This window comes from Lathyrus oleraceus, chromosome 6 (genome assembly GCF_024323335.1).
Source record: "Lathyrus oleraceus cultivar Zhongwan6 chromosome 6, CAAS_Psat_ZW6_1.0, whole genome shotgun sequence".
Classification (NCBI taxonomy): domain Eukaryota; kingdom Viridiplantae; phylum Streptophyta; class Magnoliopsida; order Fabales; family Fabaceae; genus Lathyrus; species Lathyrus oleraceus.
In genome coordinates, this window is record NC_066584.1 from 220,614,447 (window position 1) to 220,637,524 (window position 23,078).

At 33.3% G+C, this 23,078-nt stretch overlaps 1 protein-coding gene across 4 annotated transcripts; it reads right to left on the minus strand.

Moving 5' to 3' along the window:
* Positions 1-328: 328 nt before the first annotated feature.
* Positions 329-21,485, minus strand: LOC127091479 (villin-3). 4 transcript variants are annotated; one of them, XM_051030126.1, is made up of 25 exons: positions 21,160-21,472; positions 18,729-18,802; positions 16,886-16,984; positions 16,314-16,413; positions 15,593-15,661; positions 14,995-15,231; positions 14,748-14,925; positions 14,521-14,653; positions 12,262-12,421; positions 12,029-12,179; positions 11,836-11,936; positions 11,589-11,747; positions 7,255-7,323; positions 7,114-7,182; positions 6,876-7,013; positions 6,664-6,792; positions 6,093-6,240; positions 5,964-5,974; positions 5,706-5,846; positions 5,494-5,625; positions 5,061-5,123; positions 2,436-2,531; positions 1,822-2,080; positions 1,086-1,315; positions 329-857 (listed from the first exon to the last, which is right to left on the minus strand). In XM_051030126.1, the coding sequence occupies exons 3-25, from the start codon at positions 16,939-16,941 to the stop codon at positions 744-746; spliced, it is 2,943 nt and encodes a 980-aa protein (XP_050886083.1). In that variant the 5' UTR covers positions 16,942-16,984; positions 18,729-18,802; positions 21,160-21,472; the 3' UTR covers positions 329-743. The 4 variants fall into 4 exon arrangements, with proteins under 4 accessions (XP_050886083.1, XP_050886082.1, XP_050886084.1 ...); XM_051030125.1 differs by lacking the exon at positions 18,729-18,802; XM_051030127.1 differs by lacking the exons at positions 329-857; positions 18,729-18,802 and having other exon boundaries at positions 1,136-1,320; positions 1,864-2,080; positions 21,160-21,485.
* Positions 21,486-23,078: the final 1,593 nt, after the last annotated feature.

Consider the following 23,078-nt stretch of genomic DNA (forward strand, 5'->3'; position numbering starts at 1 on the left):
ATCTACTGAAAATGTGATAATAGATGTGTGGATGAATTTTATTTTTAATGGATGGATTGAATATCCAATCCATCCATTTTACCATCCCTAACAGAGATGCATCTCCGGATTAACCTTTAAAGGGACATTACGGAGATGCATATCCGGATTAACCTTTAAAACATACAGAGATGCATCTCCATACTAAATTTTAATAGAATAAGGATTTCTCAACAATTTCATCTGAATTGTGTTAAAAATATGCGTTCAGAGATGCATCTCCAGATACTAGGGGCATTTGCGATATTTGATATAAAAAATAATAATAATAACATCATAATATTAAAAATAACCAAAAAAAAAAGTCGGTTTTTCCTTTATTGTGATTGAGTATATAAAATAAAATGCAATACATATACAACCACCTTTCTAACCAATAAAAAGAAGAAGAAAAAGTATTTATAATACAAACTTACAAAATGAAAGAATTTGGACCTGTCCAGTTTCTAATATCTTCAATGCTATATATGTAAAGATTCCATGAGGCAGGAGCAATTAAAAGGAGAAACTAAAATCACTCTCCATGCAGTGTCACATTCAAACTTGGACACCCATAGCTCTATCATATTTATAGCCTAAAGCAAAACGCTATTCATATGAATCCCAGAGGTTTACCAATAAAACACACTATCCAATTGATAAGTGCATTTCAAGATAACCGAGGAAAAAGGTAATTAGCTAAAGAAGCAGATATGTCGCTCATTCTAGAACAATTCAAATTTCTTTTTCAGCATGTCTTTCTTCCATTTTGGCAATTTATAAAATGCTTCTTTTACCATTCCAAATACAGTCTGGAATTCTTCGTCTGACAGATAAGCCTGACAAGCAAGAAATGGAGATTAAGCAAACGTGTAACATAGTACTATCATAAAACCAAACGATAAATCATATGCCTGCCATTAGAATTTGAAATATTGCAAATTAAAATAGCCCCCAAAACTGAATAAAAAAATTAATAAAATCAGAGGGGTGGGAAAATTCATGGGAGGCACTCGTAATATTTGTCCCATTTTGAGGTGCTTGTAATAATTAAAAGAAAGACTAACCTCTCGCCGTTCAAGGTCAATTCCAGGCACATTTTTGCCAGACGCAGTCTTTAACTGATCATAACTGAAGGTCCTTTGACTACTCTGGTCATTATTTTCATCCTCCACATTTTCTTGACTAGATTCCAGACCCTCATTGCTACCAGATTCAGATTCCGGGGCAACTTCTTCCATTTCCTTGGCTTCAGTAGTTTCATCAACTTCAGAATATTCACTTCCACTTTTAACATCTGCAGTAAAAACTCCAACTAGTAAAATAACAAGCACATAGATATGGTTGTGCAAACACAAGTCAAGCATTGTTAATGCAACACTGGCTATTGACTATGAAGATTCCTCTAGGGCAAAATAAAAGCCTATACTTTATTTACTTATTACATGATGTTTCTTCTCTACAAACTCGATAAGCACCTCAATACGCCAGGGTTTTTAAAGCCGTCTAAAAACTTGAGCGCAATATAGCACTAAGATTGCCACTCTGACGTAGTTTATTTTCCCATGGACACAATACTAGCCATTGAAATGAATTCACTTGACTGCAGCTTTTATAATTATGATTAAACACTCCATATAAATAATATTCAACAAAAAAAATTTTACATACTACATTAAGTATGTTGTTGTGAAATATTCAACCCCACAAACCCATTCTGTAAATTTATGGAAAAAATAGAAAGAGGGGTGGTTGAAATTGTATTCAACATCTGACTTGGATAAAGAAAACTGCAATTATTACCAAAAGTGCCACTCTCTGGGAAAGGACTGTGGCTTGCCTCAGGAGATGAATCAGGTGATTGTTTGTTCTTTTCAGCAGTAAGAACTGATGAAAGAGCAGCCAAGGCGGCTGCTCTTTGCGATCCTTGACCTTTTCCAGGTGGCCTAGGAGCAACTCTCTTCGTCGTTGATGAAGAATTAAATGCAGAGTTTAAAGCAGCTAAAGCTTCCGCTCTTTGTCTTGGTCCTCCATGGTCTAACCCATTCAATCTCTCCTGTGACTGCAAGAGTGTAAAGATTTAATTGAATCACAAGTTAAAATAGAGAAACCAGTTTACCAAAGAAACACCCAAAGTAATGTAAAAAAAAGAAAAAGAGGAATATTTAGAATATAGCACAGAGCAGCACTGGCAACAATAATTTTCTTTAATAAAACAAGGTCACTTGAGTATGAACATGTTCTCTCTGACCCCTCCACACAGAAAAAGGAATGCTAAAAGTTCACCAATATTAAAGCAGAAAAGACCATACCATACTCGTTTTAATAGACGATGAACTAAAAGCAGAAGATAAAGCAGTCAATGTAGAAAAAGGAATGCTAAAGCTTCACCAATATTAAATAAGCAGAAACCATACCCTACTCGTTTTCATAGACGATGAGCTAAAAGCAGAAGATAAAGCAGCCAAAGCTTCTGCCCTTTGTCTTGGTCCACCTGACCCATTTGATTTTTCCTGTCACAGGAATCAGTTTAGCTTTGTTAAGGAGATAGAAACAAAGAACATATCAATTATTCTAAAACAAATTCAGAAATCATATTACTACTGACATTATTGCATCTGCACAAGCTTATATGACTCAATACGTAATTGCAGAAGCAATGTTAGGAGTTTCAGTATTCATTATGATTCCTGATTTATTTCCTTATTTAATTAGGCTTAACAATTTTATAATTTTAGTGGGCTTAGGCTTGTATTAGTACTAATACTACAATAGCTCTTGACCTAACTATTAGAATCAAAAAAATTCTAATACGTATCAGTGTCCGTCACGTATCAGTGTCTGACGCCCATACGATACTCATACGACGCGTGTCTCAAAAAAATTCGTTGCTTTGACACTCATTGGACAATGGACACCTTTCAGACACAACAGTTATGATCAATAAAGAAGTTCAAAACATTAAATTTGATTTAATCATTTTTAGCTTTTAGGCATAGTTTATGATGAATGAAAATGAAAAAGTATAGTAGTTTATGAACATTTTTATAGTGAAACATATTGCTCAATTTAGACCAACATGTATATTTTAATTCTCAATTGAGATCTTTAACAGAAAATCTTTATATTTTATTGAATTATAATATATAAATAAATAACATATACCGATACATACATACATACATACATACATATATATATATATATATATATATATATATATATATATATATATATATATATGTACCGGTATCTTATATTTTTTAAGTTTGGAGTGTCGGCATGTCTATGTCATGTCAAATGTCTGTGTCATAGTTCGTTTTTCATAGCCATTATTACCCACCATATCAATATTTTTTGGTCTGTATTCTTTTTATTCATTTCTCGAATACTATAATTTCAACATTTTGTAAATCACGAAGTTAACAACACGTGATGGATTTTAAACATGAATGGGAAAGAATCAACACAACTGTACTTTATTGATGCCAAAGACATTTTCGATCATTTCACAGCCCAGATTGAAAATAAAATAACCCTGGGGTCACTGGATGTTTCAAATGCAAAGTAGAAAGTTGGGTACTATTAAAGGAATATTATTATGTGCAGATTAGTTGCCATTTTATGGTGTTTTTCTAATTTAAAATGTAATATCATGTGTGAAAATCTGGTAAAGACAGACAAATTGGAGGTTTGTTTGTTTTGGAGGGGTTGAGTTGAATGTTCCCTCGTGTACTTTCCATTCCTATCTTATGGGCTAAAAATCTTGTCACAACTTGGGTTCAATACGATTTTATGTAACATCAATCTGAGGAGCTTTATTGTATAGCATTGTTTAAGAATATTAATGTTCCTTCCGGTTAGGAAGCCTCTTCACGGAATGGTTTGATTCTGATCATATGGAAGAGCAGTCTCCTACTCGTCTTGGAGGTGTCCTGATGGTGGGGGATACCTGCATACACTCCGACGCTCAAGTCAGCGATCATCAGAGGTAATAGGTATAAATAGGGGTGGACAAAGGATCTCTTCAGCAAGGTGACAGGAGCAGCATGCTGACATCCTCACAAAGGATCTCTTTTCGCCCTAATTTGAAGGTTTTCAGATCCAAACTCATTACTTATGTGGTTCACAGACTCCCCAAGAAAGTATGTGGCTATTTTGGATAGAAAATGATTCACAATAGAGGTAGGTGTTCAAGCTGCTAAGGTTGATCAAAAGGAAGACATTTTCCTCCTAAGCATGGCACTTGAATGTTTTATATGGTTCTTTTTTAGAAGTTTCTTCATTTCATCCTTGAGGACAGGGATGTGTTTGAAGGGGGAGGGTATTGTTACAGTATTTATGTAAAGTTAATATTTTTATTTAGTTAGAATTTCCATTTAGTTTATGTGCTGAGTTGGCAACTATGCTCTAACAAATTGTTAGAATATTCTCCTTATTGTAAGTGGTCATGCCTATATTATGAACAAAAGTCTAATGAATGAATCAATCATCATTTACAAAAATACCCTTCTCTCTACAACTCTATTTTCTCTTCATGTAATTTCTCTTTGTACCGGATTCTCTTCTAATGTTAGAATCCCTACACTTGAGAATCAGATTTTATCGGAATCATCCCTAGAATCCAAATTTCCCGTTTCTGTTTCTCATAGCTTTAGTCTGCTTTTAGACTATTCTGCTATTAAATTCAGTTACATTAGCTGGAAGATCAATAGATCTCTAGATATAGCTTTGGCTTGGTTCTGTTGTAACTTGTAACAGGTTGAATTCATTCTTGATCGATGAAATTAGTTTATCTTCTCTCATAATTTGAAGAAAGAAAAATATAATTGGACCTAAAGCAGCTTGACATGAGATAGAAACAGTTATTGGATCAAGTAAATAAAGACATAGCTATAATAGAAGTTGTGTTTTGTTATTGGAACTTCTTATTTTGTAGTTAATATAAAGCTATATTCTGTTAATTGAATTATTTTGCATGTTTCAGGTTTTTTTAAATGCTTCAGTTTTTCCAAAATAAAAAATAAAAATCAAGACTATACCTCCACTGCTTGGCCAGTTCCGAAGAGTAATGTGACGTTTTTCTGGAAGGAGTTGCCGTATACCTGAAGTTGTAAGGAAAATAAACCATGTAAAATCAACAAATTAAAGTACCTGTTCCTCACAATCATATCATTTTACTAAACAAATAGAGATACACTAGAACAGCTTTTACAATATTACACTCGCTATCATTTTAGACTCAAACATTTAGAACAAGAACTTGGTAAATCTATATAGGATGACAAAATTATAACAGATTTTGCTCAACCAACCCATGAGCCAGTAATTACATTATGCTCCCAACCAACCAGCACAGAAATGCAAAGTATTGTGACTTACAGTTGAAGATAAGAAAAAGAACGAGAAGGATATTATTATATTTAAAAATAAATAAATAAACCAAAAGGGACATTTTAATTCCTGTGGACATACCTTAGCTCTTGAATGATCCCAATCCCATGAAAAGTATGTTGTGAAAAAGAAAGGTTCATTCCCTTCTGTTACTTTATATAAGGGTACTCGTGGAGATAGTCCCTCCAGAGATGCAGCCACATCTATGTATTTCTGATGCAAATTTTCAAGAATAAATCAAGTACTTAAGTTAGGAGAGAATATAAGAATCAAAAGCATTGGATTTTGTTTACCTGGCCAATTTCAAAAACGTTTTGCTTTTCTTTTGAGTCAACACACTGACCAATCCAAACAAACACTTCTGCATGTGTGTCCAGTATGTGGATATCCTCTGTTAACAAATCATCTTGGGAGAAGTTGTAAACCTCCTCTACCTGCATAATAAATTAGAAAAGTAAATTTAGAAGGCATAAAGAGGCCTCAAAGGGTTCTACTGACAACATTCCAAAACAGAGAAAATGTTGAATAAGAAGTCGCTCTGACAGACTCACATGTAACTTTCCTGGTAGATTCACAGTGCAAAAGAATAAACAAAATAAAAAATCGTCAGTATATTCAAGTATAAAGTAAACAAGTATGCTATATAGGATAGCATTTTATTTTATATAAGAAATTCTAACCTTTATACAATGAGTAGGTGAATAGATGTGGATCTCTGATAACCTCATTAGTAACTTTCTTGCTAGTGTAACTTTGTTTTCCTCCTAGTGGAAGCCAGAAAGCTGAGTTTTCTGTACCTTCTTTAGCATGCTTTAAAGCAACTCCTGGCTGAACATCGACTGATATCACATTAGCAAACAATGCAGACAGCAATACTAAAATACTAAAAGTAGTTTTATCTTGTTAAAAAAGATACTCGAGGTCACAAGTGCATAAAAGTAGTCTCAGGAAACCACACGTAATGCACTTAGGTTTAACCAGAAGGATATAGTCATACCATGTCAGTTTGAACAATTCAATCTTCTGGTAACCAATTTTTTGGGTGTATTAGTAAGGACGATAACTAAATTAATGTATCAATAAAAAGAAATACAATTTAAATAACATGATAATTAATAAGGGTGCCATTTTCAGTAAACACCCAAAAGAGATTGAATTAGTAAAATTGCGGCTTGGTTATGCTCTGAATTACTATTGTAATGCTCGAATAATTTGGCAAAATGTCCACAACATGGAGGTAACAGATCTTACTCTTAGAAATTCTGCGACCTTTGCTGCTAGCTGCTGCTGTTCAATGGAACACTGATTGCCATGCCAAGTGAAAATTGTAGAGCCAGATTGCAGGACAAAACATTCGGTAGAATTCAATGACGATGGCACCTGAATAAGAATTACGTAATTACGATGGATTACAAAGATAAACCCTAGAAACATGCTAATGGGGGTAATTTTATGGTACATACTGCATCAACTTGCACTGCTTTATTGTTATGGATGGAAGTTCCAGAAATTCGGATAAGCGCGGTAGATTCTTCGGTGTATGTCTCATCTGATAAACCTTTTTCTGCTACAAATCCTTTATATCCAGTGCTCAAACCTCCCTAAAATAGGCATAAGCCATTTAAAATTGTCTTTACTAAGTTATACTAGTCTACTAGATATGTAACCAAAAACACCATACAAATATGCTCCAAGATATACCTTAAGGACTACCATGGGTTGGAAAAGAGCAACAAATTGTGGTGACTCTTTACCTTCGAATATGCGACCCTGAAAGCAGCAACAATAACTATACACACTTTACTAGCACAATCTGCAAGCCCGAAGTTCAGATTATAATACCTGAACAGGTCTACCCTTCAATGAGTTGGACATTGTATTAGCCAATTTCAAAGCCAGCGTTTGGTCCTCCTGGAAAAGAAATTTATCCAAGGTCAAAAGCATGCAAAACACTTGAAAATGGAAAAGAATTGGAGAGATTAACCCTCAGCCCGGTCTATTTATATTAATGGGATTACAATCAAGATCCCTTGATTATAGAGATGAGAGTAAGAACCTATATCAATCTAATTAATTTACAATCTGAAATGTTTGGATAAGGTAAAGGAAAGAAAATCAGGGAAATATTTCAACACTCTCCCTCAAGTTGGTGCATATTTATCATATAAATAAAGCTTGGGACATATATAAGATATACTCAGGCCCCTGAGAGATTTGGTGAAAATATAAGCTATTTTGAAATATAAGCTATTTTGATCATTAGAGTTCACAAAGGATGTAACAATTTGTCCAAAAAGAATCTTCTCAAGAATAAAGTGTCAATCAATCTCTGTGTTAGTGCACTCCTGAAAAATTAGATTAGATGGATTAGATGCGATATGTAAAGCTATTTAATTATCACAACTAAAACCCATTGACTCAAACTTGCAGAACATTAACTCATCAAGAAGTTGTTTCAACCATATAAGTTCTCATCTAGCGAGAGCCATACCTCTGTATCATCCTCTACTTTACTTCTTGTTTTTTGAAAAACAAGATTCCCTCCAATAAGAACACAATAACAATTGGAATTTCCGCCTTCAATGCGGTTCGCCCCTAATCACCTAATTGTGATTTGCGACATTTGACTTGCCATGTGTTTATAAATGGGGGCAATCTTCACCTTACAAGTCAGTTTTGTAGGGATGAGTTAGACCAAACTTTATTTCTAAGATGGTAGTTGAGCCTATTCTAGATCTGATGTTGGGCTTCCCGCATCGTCCACACTCCAGACTCATTAAGGTCCGATCATGAGGAGGGGTGTTGGAATTTCCACCTTCATTGCAGTCCTCCCCTATTCGCCTAACTGCAACATTTGTCTTGCCTTCATTACAATCTCCAACACCTTCATTGTGTTCAGTTTGAAGAGGTGGATTTAGTCTCACATTTTTTAGAGAAATGACATGTGTAGTTTTTACAAAGCTTGGACAACCCTCACCTTCCAAGTCAGTTTTGTAAGGTTGAGTTAGGCTCGACCAAAATTCAAATATGGTATCAAAGTTTATCCTAGACCTGTCGTTGGGCTTCCCACATCGTCCATGATTTGAATTCATTGAGGTCCGAGCACGAGGGTGTGTGTTGAAAGTTACCCCTTTATTGCGATTCATCCCTAGTCGCCTAATTGCGACATTTGAATTGGTTTTATTGTAGCCTCTAACACCTATACTGTGTTGGGTTTGAAGGGATGAATTTAGTCCCACCTTATAAGTCAGTTTGGTAGAGATGAGTTAGACCCAACCCACACATTCTAAGAATAACCATAGAATGAACGCAAGTTGATCATTAGGTAATCCATCCATCCCAATGTGCAACAGTATCATTGTAACCTATCTATACAGTAAAGCACAATAAATATATTATTTCTAAATTTGTCTCCTCTAAACATCTTTCCCGATCGTATTGGAGTTTTATTTTAGTTGTTGATTTAGTGAGAATTCCATTATCTATTCTAGAAGTATTGAAAGATAACAATTGGATCCAAACTATAGATTAAAAAATAAAAACACTTGAGAAAAATGGGATTTGAAAAATTGTTAAAGACAAAAAGCTAGCTGTTGGATGCATGTGGATCTATACAGCAAAGCACAAATCAAATACATCCTAGATCATTACATGGTAAGACTAGTGACAAAAGGATATACTCTATGATGCATAGGTACGGTATCCGGTACGAGATACAAAATTTAAAAAAAAATTAAGGCATGGGTACATCATTAAAAAATAAGATTCTTTATAAAATGTATAAAGAATTAAGTTGTTCAATTCAAAATGAAACATCACAACAAAAAACTATAATACCTATTAAAAAATGTGATTGGGCCTAACTCAACCCTACAAAACCAGTTGGTAGAGTGAAGACTGCCCCCATTTATAGACACATGTTCAAACCATATATTATCCGATGTGGGACTCTTAACAATACCTAATATACTATATTACTATACGAAAAAAATCATAAATATCACTCAAAGCAGAATAATGAAAAATGAAAAAGACAAAGTACCATAAGTACGGTACAAGTACTTCACCATTTTAGAAGTACCCATGCTTTAGAGGATATACTCAAACATATAAAATTAAATATATTGATACATTTGCTCCAATGAAAAAATGAATTTTGTTCGGATCTTACTATTTCCCGATGCTTACTCCAGATGGAAACTGCTGCACCAGTTTGGTTTAAAAATGTGTTATATGGATATTTTCCAAGGCATTGGTCTCACAGATGAAGCCAACAAGGCATGTCGATTGAAGAAGGTCTTATATAGTCTAAAGCAATTCCTTGAGCATGGTTTGAAAGATTCACCAAGACAATGGTTTGCTTGTGGGATAAGCAAAGTCAAGGATTCACAAGGAGGAAAAATGATTATATTTCCTATTTATGTTCATATTATTATTGTAGGAGGTGATTTGAGTGAGAAGCAACTTTTCAAAAAACAATTATCAACAAAGTTTGAGATGAACAATCTTGAGCAACTCAAGTATTTATTAAGAATTAAGGTAGGCTATTCAAAGCAAATCATTTTTATTTCTCAGAAATTATGTATTCGATCTTTTGCAGGAAACGGAAAACCTTGAATGCAAACCAGTGAGTGTTCCCATTGAGCAAAATCACAAGATTAATTATATGAGAAGTAAAGCAAAAAAGTTGATAAGGTACAATATTAGAGATTAGTGGGAATGTTGATTGACTTGACACATACTAGTTTGGATTTGGCTTCTGCAGTTAGTGTGGTGAGCCAAATCATGCATGATCCAAGGGCAAAAGATTTGCAAGCTATAATATTGCAAATCCACTCCGAGGAGAGGACTCTTGTTTAATAGAAATGTAAGCCTAACTATGAAGTTTCAATATGAAGGCCCTTTAAAGTTGTTTTGTGATAATAAATCAACCATCAATATTGCTCGTAATCTTGTTCAGCACGACAAGACAAAACACATTGAGATAGACAAACATTTCATTAATGAGAAGGTAGATAGAGGATTGTAATTACAACACTTCATTTGTATATCAATTGACAAATGAGTTAACATAAAGATTCAACCCACTTCTTGCAAGTTTAGAATAATAGAGAAGCTTGAGGGGAGGTAGTGTTGTAGATAAAAATATTCGTAATTATTTTCATTAGTAACATGCGTCCACTAATCACTTTCACTAGATTTAGAATAGTCTATTTAAAGTAAATCAGTATTACTACAATCATCAATATTGAAATATTTCATATATTATTTTCTACACTAGTTTTGTGCTTTTGATCCATACTGGGTAATACGCTTCTTTATACCTTCAAAAATATTCACTCAAGTTTGAAAACTCCAATAAATCCAATAAAATATAAGGATCTATGCAGATGTTATACGGAAATTTTCGCCACCTAATTCTGCATACGTCACAGAATTAATATTATTCGTATATCTATAGACTGCTTGATATAAATGTTGAACACTGCAATACTTTTTAAATTAGACCATTATACAGATTACAGTTCGACCACCGCTATACAAGGTATCTAATTAACACCAAATAGACCCAAGAGAATTCACAGTCTATCCCTAGTACTAGTAGAGTTATTTTATGTGCAGAATGTTAACCATAACCACAATATCAAAGTCGCAGGTAACTTCAATTAAAAAAATATTATTTTGGTCACTATTATGAGAAAAAAAGTGTTGTAAATTTTGTTCATTATTATAAACAAAAACTAACTACTTTTGAATTATTTAATGTTATTATTTCTAATATAACCTTCATTTAATTTTAAAACATTTAATGTGAGTTCTTGAGCGAGTTTTCCACTAAATTCAGACAATTTATTAAATTTGACTTATGTTTAACATGAAATCTGAAAATTAATTGCACACTGAGTTTTCCACTAAATTCAGAAAAGACAATTTATTAAATTTGACTTATGTTTAACATGAAATCTGAAAATTAATTGCACACTTAATTTCTTAATCACCGTGCAAATAGATTTTTCTTGCTTATAATAGTGACTGGAGTTCTTAATTGTGTTTTGGTAAGAACAGAAAATTCTTGGTCAGTCTAAGTGGTGTTAGCACTGTAAAATAACTGGCAAATACGTAGAAATTAAAATACTCAATATATTTTGAGCTCAAATCAGCAGGAAGCAAATTACCTCAATGCTGTCTTTGCCAAACCAGCAGCACAAGAAGTAATCTTCTTTCCTCTCACCAGAATGGTATGTGTACAGTACAATGTAACAATCTCCACTATGAAATTTGCCAATATCCTCCTTCGGCAATGAGGTCTTAGCACTTTCATTGATTCTCCATACCTTTTAATGTAAAATTATACACCACATTATCACAATTGACAATTTAATTAGAAATGGAAAACTTGATGACGCAAATTATTTTTCGTACCTCCATCTTTCCACCTTCTTCAAGCAAATGTGGAATTTCCTCATTTACTGGGGTACTTTTTGTCATTCCTTTGACACCCATCCCTTGTTGCTTTAGCAATGCTGACAACAATACAAAAAATAGCACACTTATGAGTACGACTTGATAGACACAATGGCAAACCAAAGTAAAATTGAAAATAAATGATGTCCACCTGTAACTTTTCCCTTTCCCTCATCGGTGACAGGACCAGCAGATCCTGATGGCCAAGAATCAAAGTTGGACTTAAACGAACGTGTCTCATAACCTTGAGTAATCCTTGTTATCCTTGTAGATTTTGGTCTGTTTTGGCTTGAAACAAACTCCTGGAGATATTTTAATAGTTAAGTTAAAAAATCATATTTTAACAATACAATACATGAAGAACTAGATTCTATAATGTCTTACCTCAGCTGTCTGGCAAGCTGCTTTTCGTTCTTCCACTTGTGTTACCCGGCCAAACCAAATAAATATCTCAGCACCACAGTCCAGTAAATAGCATCTGTTGTTCTCCAAAAGTGATTTAGAAAGTTCATCTTCCATGGACTTGACTTCACCATTAATGATACTGCAAGGAAATGTGATATAAAAATTACTTTTTGTTTTAATTACCATGCATGTAATATTGCTAATGACCATTCAAAAACTGTTATGTTTGTAATCTGTGTCTAAAATATACCACGCTCACATCTATTTATAATATCATATAGAATAAGTACCACAAATCTTAATTGATATGATCTTCTACTCCTAACAATAAATATTAAGATTTTGTTTTAACCCTCCCCTCAAACTAAAGCTTACTACGCTTTAAGCTCATTACAACGGAGGGATGTAATGTAGAGAAAAGAGAAACAAGAGGGTTATAGCTGCGACTTGAAAGTTGTAGTGTGACCCGAGGTGACTGTAGCAAAGAAAATTGGGCTAGCTGAAGGATTCCAAAGATGGTTGTGGTGGTTGTCGGGAATGGATCTCACAGGAGAAGGAGTAGTGATTGAATCACAGATGTATGTAAAGAGAACGTATTGATGAGAAAGAGAAGTACCAAATGAAGCACAATGAATACACACACCAGAACGGAAACATCTACCTGAGAAGAGCGAATAAGATGTCACAACAGAACCATATGAAAACATCCTTGACGAAGAGACCTTGGCACCATAAAGGGCGAAGGGTTTGTCAAGAGTCCCACGTCATATGAGATATGGTTTGAACATGTGTTTATAAGTGGGGACGATCCTCACCAACAAGCCGGTTTTGTAAGGTTAAGTTAGGTCCAACTCAAACTAAGAACTAAGATGGTATCAGAATCTATCAACGATCTATTGGGCCACTTGCTATAAGGTTTCTGCTAATTTGAAAACCGAATTATTTCACTATTACAAGAACAAATATTCCGTTTGTTGTTATCTCACTATCACAAGAACAAATATTGGAATGTTGTAGTTTAGATCTTGAGGTGCATTGAAGGGTCATCTAGGAAAGGACTTGTTTATTCAGACATGTCAATACCAATATTATTGGATATTTAGATGCATGTTGAGCAGGTGATTCGAATGATAGAAGGTCTACTTCTGACAATGTCATCGATGGTGGATGCCGGTCCATGGAAGAGAGCCAAAATTCCACAATAACGTCTGACATATGAGACCACCATCCTTCACATATTTGGCAATGAGCCATCCTTAAAAGTGACAAACCAACACAACTCAGAAATGAGAATAAAACTGAGATGTTGTTGGTTTGGAGAAGGGTCAAAAAAAGAATTCAAGAACAAAAAATGGAAACGAAAGAAAGGGTATAGAATAAAAAAAAAGTCCATGGTGGAAGAGGAATCTGATTGGAGTACAAATTTACTTGACTGGTGTCGGCAGGAAAGACTAGAGTTTCTTATTTGATCCTAGTAGAACTTACATGATAGTGGTTGTTTCTTGTCAAGTCAATACTGATGGAGTTGGAGACTTAAGAAAGTGGGACCCCAATGTAACTTTTTACTAAGCAACTATAAGATGCATCGAGGACAAGATGGAAGCTTAAGGAGGAAGTATTTATAGGTAACCCCCTCCGTAACATTTAGAGTGTGTGAAACGATATGAGCAACAAATATGAGGAAAGGAAGATTAGTGAGGGTTATTTTTAGTTTTGGAATGGAATAGAGAGAGAGGGGGGAGAACCTAGTCTCTCAAATAACAGCAATGCAATAGAAATATTGTATCATTAAATACCATTTTCTTCTATATTCTCCAGTTCCTATCATCAGATAACAAAGCAATTGATTACAAATAACTTTTCTATATTCTTTTATAATATATGCAAATTAGATGACAAACAGAGTCAAATAGATTCTACTGCAGAATCAAACAAATGATGTTGTTTACTGCTCATTAAGACTGTATGTAAATAGTAGTTAATTGTAACTATTATTTGTTTTTACCATATTTAGAATTAGCAATCATAAGGAGAATAATTACCCCTGATTTTCAGTTGATTAGTTTTCTATTTACTGTCACTTGCATTCTATAAATACCTCCCATGTATTGTTTTACAAACATATGAAATACAAAGTATATTCCTTATATATAACCTTCCAGAAACGGGTGCTTCAAGGAAAACTCAAAGTGGTGGTCGGCACAGGCTTAGGAAAATGGGAAAACAAAATCAACATACCTATACAGCTGAGCAGGAATTGCCTCTGGAATGATATCATCCTCACTGATTACCTTTTTTGCAATGGGAGCAAAACCACCAAAGAGGACCCAAAATTCACCTGAATCTGACTCAGTGTCTAACTTTCCATCATCTGCGATGTGGGATAGTTTTTTTCAAGTAACAAACAAAAAACTCACCTCTGAAAACAGATATCAGAATCATATAATAGGTAACAGTGCCCTTACCAACAATTGCAACATCACATTTCCCTTCATGATATTTTTCTTTCAGAAACTCTATAATTTCCAAAGCCTTGGCTCTTTCCTGAATGTTGGAATTTGCACCATTGAATTGATAAATCTTACTATCGGTGTCAAGAATGAACACATCATCATGGTTCAATGAAGACCTTGCAAACGGGACCTGCCAGAGAATAATTTTAAATTACATGTAAACAGAATCAAAGAAGTTCATGAACAGACAATACATTACCTGTTTCAATCTGACAACTCTTTTCCCTCTGCATACATACAAACGTGTTTCAAACTCCTCCTCTTCAGGTTTTCTAAATCCAGATGCAACACCCCCCTCTAATGGTATAATACATGGCCTAAAATATGACAAAAAATTGTCAGACTCGTGTCCTTGAATCTCTCTGTGTTGCACAGCTCGTCCTCCAAGAGCTGTGTCAAGTTCAACAGCTTTAATGGCGGCTGTTCCAGCCTCATCCTACAAGCAAATTCACTATGTCAGCCAAGACTAATTTTTAGCCCAAAAGGGATTGACGCAAGAAACATCTAGGAACAATGAAACGAATAATAAAACATGTTCCCTTTGAAAATAAAAAAGGTGGACTAACATATCAAAATTCTTTTTTAAAAGAACATGAATGCAAACAAAAAAAAAAATCGAGACAAAAACGACCTTAGAAGTTGGAACAATTTTTTTAAGCATATTCTTACAAGGTTCAGCATTCTACACGGGTTTAACATTCTGCTTGCCTCTTTCTATGAGAGGAAAAATATTTAAATGCGAGCTGAGTTGGGCAAGATCCGGGAACGAAAAGGATGAAGGTGAAGTCCAAGCTTACCTGACTTGTATCCTTTCCAATCCAGAAGTGTAAATCATAAAAATAAGCACCTCCTTTTCCTTGTGACGTCTGCAAACACGAACACCAATTTTTTTATAAAATAAGATTAAAATAAACAATATATTTCCATACAAAGAGAAATTATGTTAATTCTGAATCTATATTTTTACAAAAGAGGGAATTGTACTAAAAGTTTTTTCCTCATGCCAACTGAAACTATCCCCCAGAATTATATACTGAAATTAGTCACATATTTTGGACCATAGTGAATAGACTATATGAAACCTCTATAAGACCAAGAAATGCCCATGAGTAACCCTAAGAGTGGCCTGGACTCTGAGTGTGGCCTTGGTAGCAAAAGGGGATAGAGAAGTAGTAAGAGTTTGCTAGCTCTCTAACTACAGTAGCAGGGGTAAAATACAAATAGAGAAAGAGAGCGCGAGAGAATTCAGTTTGTTAGTAAATTTTGGTAGGGTGAGGCCAGACCGTAGAGTTCTTGGGTAAAGACATCATCATATCTTCTTCTTGACCTAGAAACCATTTATCAGGTGTTGGAGGGGATATTCAATAAAACCTTTTTTTTTTGTTGAACCTCAATTCTCTGGTAAAAGAAAAAGACTAACTAATTCCAGAACTTCATTTTATAATTAATATCAGAACGTTTAACCCCTAGGATTTGCATACAACACACATCTAAGGTAACATTGAATGTAGCTCATACCTGCAAGACGATGTATGAATCTCCCATGTAGAATTTCCCATATTCAGATTTGGGCAATGGAACCGGTTGAAAATTCTCAATCCTCCATATTTCAGTTCCTCTACAACAAGTTAAGTTTAAAACCTCTCAAAGTATATAGCATATTCAATGTATAACAAATGTGAATGTTTAATACTCAACCATTCATGTTCTTTCACCCAACAGTTTATCTTCAGGTTTATTTGACTCATGAAATGTCATTAGAGCCTCTATGATTATGTCTAAATTCAATCCAAGTTCTCAATAATCCAAATAAAATTTAGATTTCAACAAAAGTAAGGTGGATCCATGAACTATCTGCACTTCAAGCTCAAACGGTTCTTGCATGAAGGGCGAGTTAGATATAAAACCATTTGTGTGCTTTTAGCCAACAACATATGCTTATACTCAATTACAATATGCATAGATTATTCTCTGGCAGAAAATTTTATTTTAATTTCATATGTTACATTTTTCATTGAGAAAACTTAAAAAGAACTTATAGTATAATTCCAAACTTATTTTTTATAGATCGCCCATTACTTTAAGGATACAATCTTTGACCCACTCCATGGAATGCAGGATCCAAAACCTTTGTAGTGTTAGACATAATGCTCTTTTTCAACAAACACTGTCTGCAAATGCCAAATCCACTGCAGAAGATAGACAAATTTAATAACAAACAAGCATGAGAAATATTCAACATCATGCAAATAACGTAGTAGTAGGATATTCTCCAACACTATAATATTATGTGCGTGGCTATATGATTTAAGTTAACAAATCAAGTGTAGAAAACATCAGACAGATGTTACCCAAAACATAATATATTTTCTATATCTATCATTATCATAATGACGGTGAGCAGACTAGGAGCCAGGGTAGCTGTTTTTCTTCTCTCATTTTCAAAGAATATGATCGTTTAAAGCTAGCTTTCCACCAGAAGGTACTTATAATTTAAATTGGTTTCCTGTAGTTTTTTATATTGTTCTATATGCAAGCAGAAAACAGATGACCTATTTATGAATTTGGATTATGACTTGATCAAGGAGCACAAAGCAGCTTAAGTTCACTATGTAAGCCAAGGGCCATATATTAAAACAGGAGTAAAAAATCAATTTGACACCCCAAAGATTAGGGTGTTGCTACATTAATCCTCTAAAAGTTTTTGACAAAAAATTAGTTCCACAAAAGTTTTAGTTTCATCATATTATTACTCCCAAGAAATTTTCATCCAATTAATCTCTCAAAGAAGCACATTTATTACCAAAGATTCATCAGTACAGATGAGAAAATTTGCACTTTTGTGTATTGGAGGAACAAATTGGTGATAATGTTATGGCGGTAATTAGATATTTTAGGAGCTAATTTGGAAGGAAGGAAATTAGCTTTAAATCTGGACTCCAGCGGCAGTCAAACCTTGACCAACATAGATATGTACCAGAGATTTGCACTAGAGAAGACATTAGATGGATATCACTTTATTATGTGCAGTCTTATACAAATCCTTATTAGAGAAGACATTAGATGGATATCACCTTATTATGTGCAGTCTTATACAAATCCTTCTTGCAACCACAAACAGAAAAGGGAACTTATATGGAGACATTCAATGCTGATTCACAGTGGATCTTGAAGGTATGTCATGAGTAAGGGTAGCTTAAGAATCTAAACTCAGGTTCAAACCAAGTTTTGAGATGTCAAAACTCAGTAGTCCAATCAACTTACCCACAAATTTTCATCACTATATGTTAAATAAAAATAAAACCTATGAAGCATGGGTACTCCATTTTAGGTAAAGTACCCGTACCGGGTACGTACCAGATACCGGTACACGTACGATACGTACCGAAGTCGTACCAATTTTTTTTTTTAAGTTGGTACACCAACCGTTACACATTTGGTACCACGTACCCAACTTTTTTTAATTTTTTTCGGATGGTATAGTTTGGGCTTTTTTTTACTGAGTAAAAATTAGGTTAATTATTTTATTTATAAATAAAAAAGTTCTTTCTCAACCAAGTTCTTCATCTTCAGCGGAGAGAAATTGGAGCATAAATGAATTTATTCACTCATTGAAAAGGAATAGGCTCAATCCAAAGAGGGTGAGGGTTTAAGTTTTTATTAATGAAAGAGCAACAAAAATGTAGGATATGAGTGGAGATGAATGAGATCTGTTTGATGTAGTTGGTATTCTTGAAGTTGTTAGTCTTTTTCTCGATGAACATGAACTAGAAAACGCTATTTTTAATGATATTGGAAAGGAAAATATTGATATTCAGCCATGATTTCATGAATAAAAAATTGTTTTGTAATTTTAATGTTCTGTTGTTATTTAAACAATATAACTCCTTTGTTATTTTTATAATTGTATTTTAAAAAATTATACTAACGTACCCGTATTTTAGTTTTTTACAAAATGCCGTACTCCGCACCAGTACCCGTACCGGGTACTGGGTACGCACCCGTGCCTATGCAACGCAGAATAAAACCAAGAAATTATAGCATTAAGGAATATAGAAAGAAAGGAAGCAATAAGACCAGAAAAAGTTAAAAGGAAATAAACTGATTTATTAATTCAGAAAATTAGTTCAAAATAACGGAAGAAAGCATACAGTTGATTTCCTAATACTATTATGGTTCATGGGCAACATAGCAATGTAGCTGAGCAACGGTTTTCCCTTGGCTATTGTTAGATATGTAGGGATAGGTATGTTAGATTTTTTTATTTACGTTATTGCTAAGAGTTATTATATTAAGTACTAGAGTTTAATCCTGACCATAGTATATGGGCTCGATCTACAGGTCTTTCTTATGTGCTACTCTATTAATTTGGTAATACAAATGAGGGTCGCTACACATTTTATTCTCATGTTTCCTCCTCTCCATCTACTCATTCTCTCTCTTTCTACAGTTATACTAGTATATCTTTTGGCTATGTATTATTACTTTATACTACTATTATTTTGTACAGCTTCAAAAGTTTGTACAAAAAATGTAGCCATTACTTAATTCAGAGCATGGAGCTGTCAGAATAAAACACAAACTCCATTCTTCCTTTTTGGTTTCTCACTTTCTGTTGATAGAAATGATTTCTTCTCCTATTCATATGACATGTATATGATACTAGTGTCTAAAAATGAATTCTTCCAATAACCAAACAGAAAAAAAAGAAAAGAAAAAAGCTTACACACAATCAATCAGCAAAACATACAGGCTTCATATGTTACACTCACAAACAAACATAAACAGATTAAACCAAAAAGTTAAGTCACAATGAGCATCTTAATTCATGTCCTTTGAATTTCCAATCAGACAAGTATTTTTCATTGAAGTCAATTGGACAGACTGGACAGAGAATAATTTTTTCCTTAATTATGATTGAGCTGTATTTTGTACACCATAAGATAAAAAAACTATTCCTTAATTCTATTTGTTTGCAAGTCTTGGGAGCATCTAAAGCAGCAACATGCTAATGACCAGGACCGCCAAGAGACCCAGATACCTCACTGGAATTTCAATTCCCCGTGTATGAATCTTCCAAATCAATATACTTACACTATTGCTACCAACCAACGGGACAAGCTTCCTGACTCCAACACACCATTAGAACGACTTTCAATTCATGGATTCATTATATTTGCATCTACTCTCATTCCCTCGTCAAACAACCATAGCTAATGATTAAGTCCGCCAAGAGACTAGTAGGACAAGACATCTTCACTCAAAACTTTACGGCATTGGATATATATATATATATAATTTCCATTTATCTAATTTCTAGTCAAGGTGGGACTAACTATTCAAACTTGAATTCCTACAATATTATATTATCTTCTCTTTTGTTTCAAATATCTGCTACATCTATTCAACCATTGAGTATTTGCAGCATAACATACATGAGAATACTCCCATCCCACTATCCCAAAGTTGTGCCATTTTCATTTTATGTTCAGCCTATTGTCTCTCAACCCATGTTGTCGATGGCAGATGGTGATCCATGGCGGAGAGCCAAATTCCCGCCATACCGGCCGCATTACGGCCGATATTTACCATCGCAGCGAGCTCAAAAACTGCCATCTATATTCACCATAGTGGTCATGACGCCGCTATTTGATAACACTGCTCTCAACTATAATACAGTGTAAAGAGTACTTCAACGACCAAGGAAGCAAACATGAACAAGTTCCATGTTACCAGAAAACACCGTATATTAAATGTTTATAGCTACCAGCTCTCTAACTAAGCAGCATTGCCAGGTCAAACCCAAATCACCTTGCATGTAATGCTGTGAAGACTTTGGCAAGAATTTGCTCTCCCACAATCTCAAATCAAAGCAAATAATAGCTAACTTGGTAAACATTCCATATTCTCACAGTATTCCAAACCATTAATTTTGAGCTCTAACTAACTTGATAGTAATTAAAAGAAACCACATGAAGTATTTAAAACTACCTTGATTAATACCAACCTCTACAAGCACCATTTTCTCTCAAACTCATCCAAATATTTCTCCGCCACGTTAAATTAAAATTCAATAAAACACAGAAGTTGACTGTAACTTCAAATAACAAAAATCTACAAATCACAACAAACGCAGAAAATTGTGAAATCACAGAAGCAAGCAAACTAAAAGAAAAGAGGGAAAATAAAAACCGATCCGAAACCAAAGCAATAAAATAAAATAAAAAACGCATCAGAGTTACAACAACATTACACAGATCACCGCTCACAAAATTAAAAACAGAAAGAACATGAGAAATGATTAGAAATAGCTTGAAAATGAAATTGAATTGACCAAAGTAATAATCGAATTGACGTTGTATACCTGAGATCTCAACGACGATAATGAGATTGCGAGAAAGACAGAAGAAGAACGAAAATTGAATAATTGCTTGCGGCGGTTATGCTGTGTGTGTTGTGGTCCCTCTCTTTTCTCTCCTTTTGAGATACGCAACAAATTCAGAGAGAAAGAGAACGAGTTGCAGAGAAACTATGGTATGATGTATATGGATGAATTATGGCGACGATGATGAGATGAGAAATGTAGAACGTGAAAGGAAAAAAGAAAGTTGTTTAATCATAAATTAAAACGGATAACAGAGAGAGAAGGTTGTGTATTATTTATGACTTTTTGTTGTTTATTAAGACAAAATTAAGAAAAACTTAAATTCAGTGATCCGTTACATCATGCCACCGACCATTTTTTTTAAAGCATGCATTGAATTGCGATTTGAAAGATTTTTGTGATATTCAACCAAGAAATTTATCAGAAATAATAAATTTGTTTAGTTAAATCAATTTGATCACTAATCCTGTAAGGACATTTATGGGTTCCACCTACGACATTTTATTTATTTTATTAAATTACTTGAAAAAAATATATAAATAAATTTGTGTTTTTCAATTAAAATAATTTTTTTCCTCAAAATTTATACTCAATCACAATTTATAAAAAAAGTTTAGTCTCCTCAAAATTTATTATAAGAAAAAATTTAATATTTAGATACACTAAATTGATATTTAAATTCTATAAATTAAATATATTAATTATTTAATATTATTCAATATATATCTAAAAAATAATCTTTTCTTCAAATATAAAAATAAGAGAAGGTATTACTTTTTCCGTTTCAAATTACAAGAATTTTGAATAAGAGTAAAAATAAAATTTATTAAGACAATATTATCAAATAATTATTTCATCTAATTTATCAATCAAATAAAAAATTATTCTATAAATTAAATTCAATCTATCCATCTCATTTAAAAAATTCGTGAAACATGTTTTATTTTTTATTTTTGGCATAATTAGTTCTCGGATCTCTTAAGTTAATTTTAAGTTCCGCTTTAGTCCTTTAATAAAAAATGTTACACTTTGATCTTTTAATATTAATTTCGTTAGTATTATTGGTCCCTTTCGATTAGTTTAACTAAAGAAAAAAACATTAATATTTATCAACATGGGTGCTAACTAGGTAGTAACTCAACAAAAGGATAAAAAAAGACATAATTGATATCATATATAATAAAAATCAATTATACTAACACTTTTTTAAAAAGAACAAATCTGATTACTTTTTAATTCAAATACATTAGCGTACATGTAAGCTCAAAATCAATTCTATTAGAAAAAAAATCAATTAAACACAAAACTAAAACAAAAAATACACTAATTCTACGTTCTGAGAAAGTTTTCATCACTACTATAGTTTACATTAGAAAATTACTATATTATAGTAACTATGGTATTTGAGATAGACAACATTCCTTAACTAATCAAATACTACATTGGAGGCACAACAATCACAACTAAAGATTTCAATCATGGAACCAACAGGATAATGGAAGAATAACTAATCAATGTATATTTCATTTTCCTCTACTTTGTTTAACTCCACACCTTAAGAATAGACATCAAATTCAATAATTAAAAATTTCTATCTAACAAAATTAAAGACTTTAAACCTACCTCAATCCATAAAAATTGAAACTTAAAAAAAAAAAAAACCCATTTTTTAGATATGAAAAAAAAAACCATAAAAAACTGAAACTTAAAAAAAACACAAACAAGAACAAGGGACTAAAGTAGTTCATATCTGCAAAATTAGTTCATATCTGCAAAATATATCAGTATAAGTGGTGCTTTATAAGCATTGTGTTAAAACTATGTAAACATAGCCTTGTAAATCAAAATATTTTTAATGCCAAATTTTCACGAGCTTCTCAGATTTATATAATGCAAGA

Excerpts from the sequence above, each read along its gene's own strand:
- LOC127091479 (XM_051030125.1), bottom strand. The coding sequence starts at position 16,941 with ATGTCTAACACTACAAAGGTTTTGGATCCTGCATTCCATGGAGTGGGT. Across the intron at positions 15,232-15,592 it reads TTGGAAAGGATACAAGTCAG|GATGAGGCTGGAACAGCCGC; the intron begins GTAAGCTTGGAC and ends ATTTGCTTGTAG. Across the intron at positions 6,241-6,663 it reads AGGTCGCAGAATTTCTAAGA|CCAGGAGTTGCTTTAAAGCA; the intron begins GTAAGATCTGTT and ends GTCGATGTTCAG.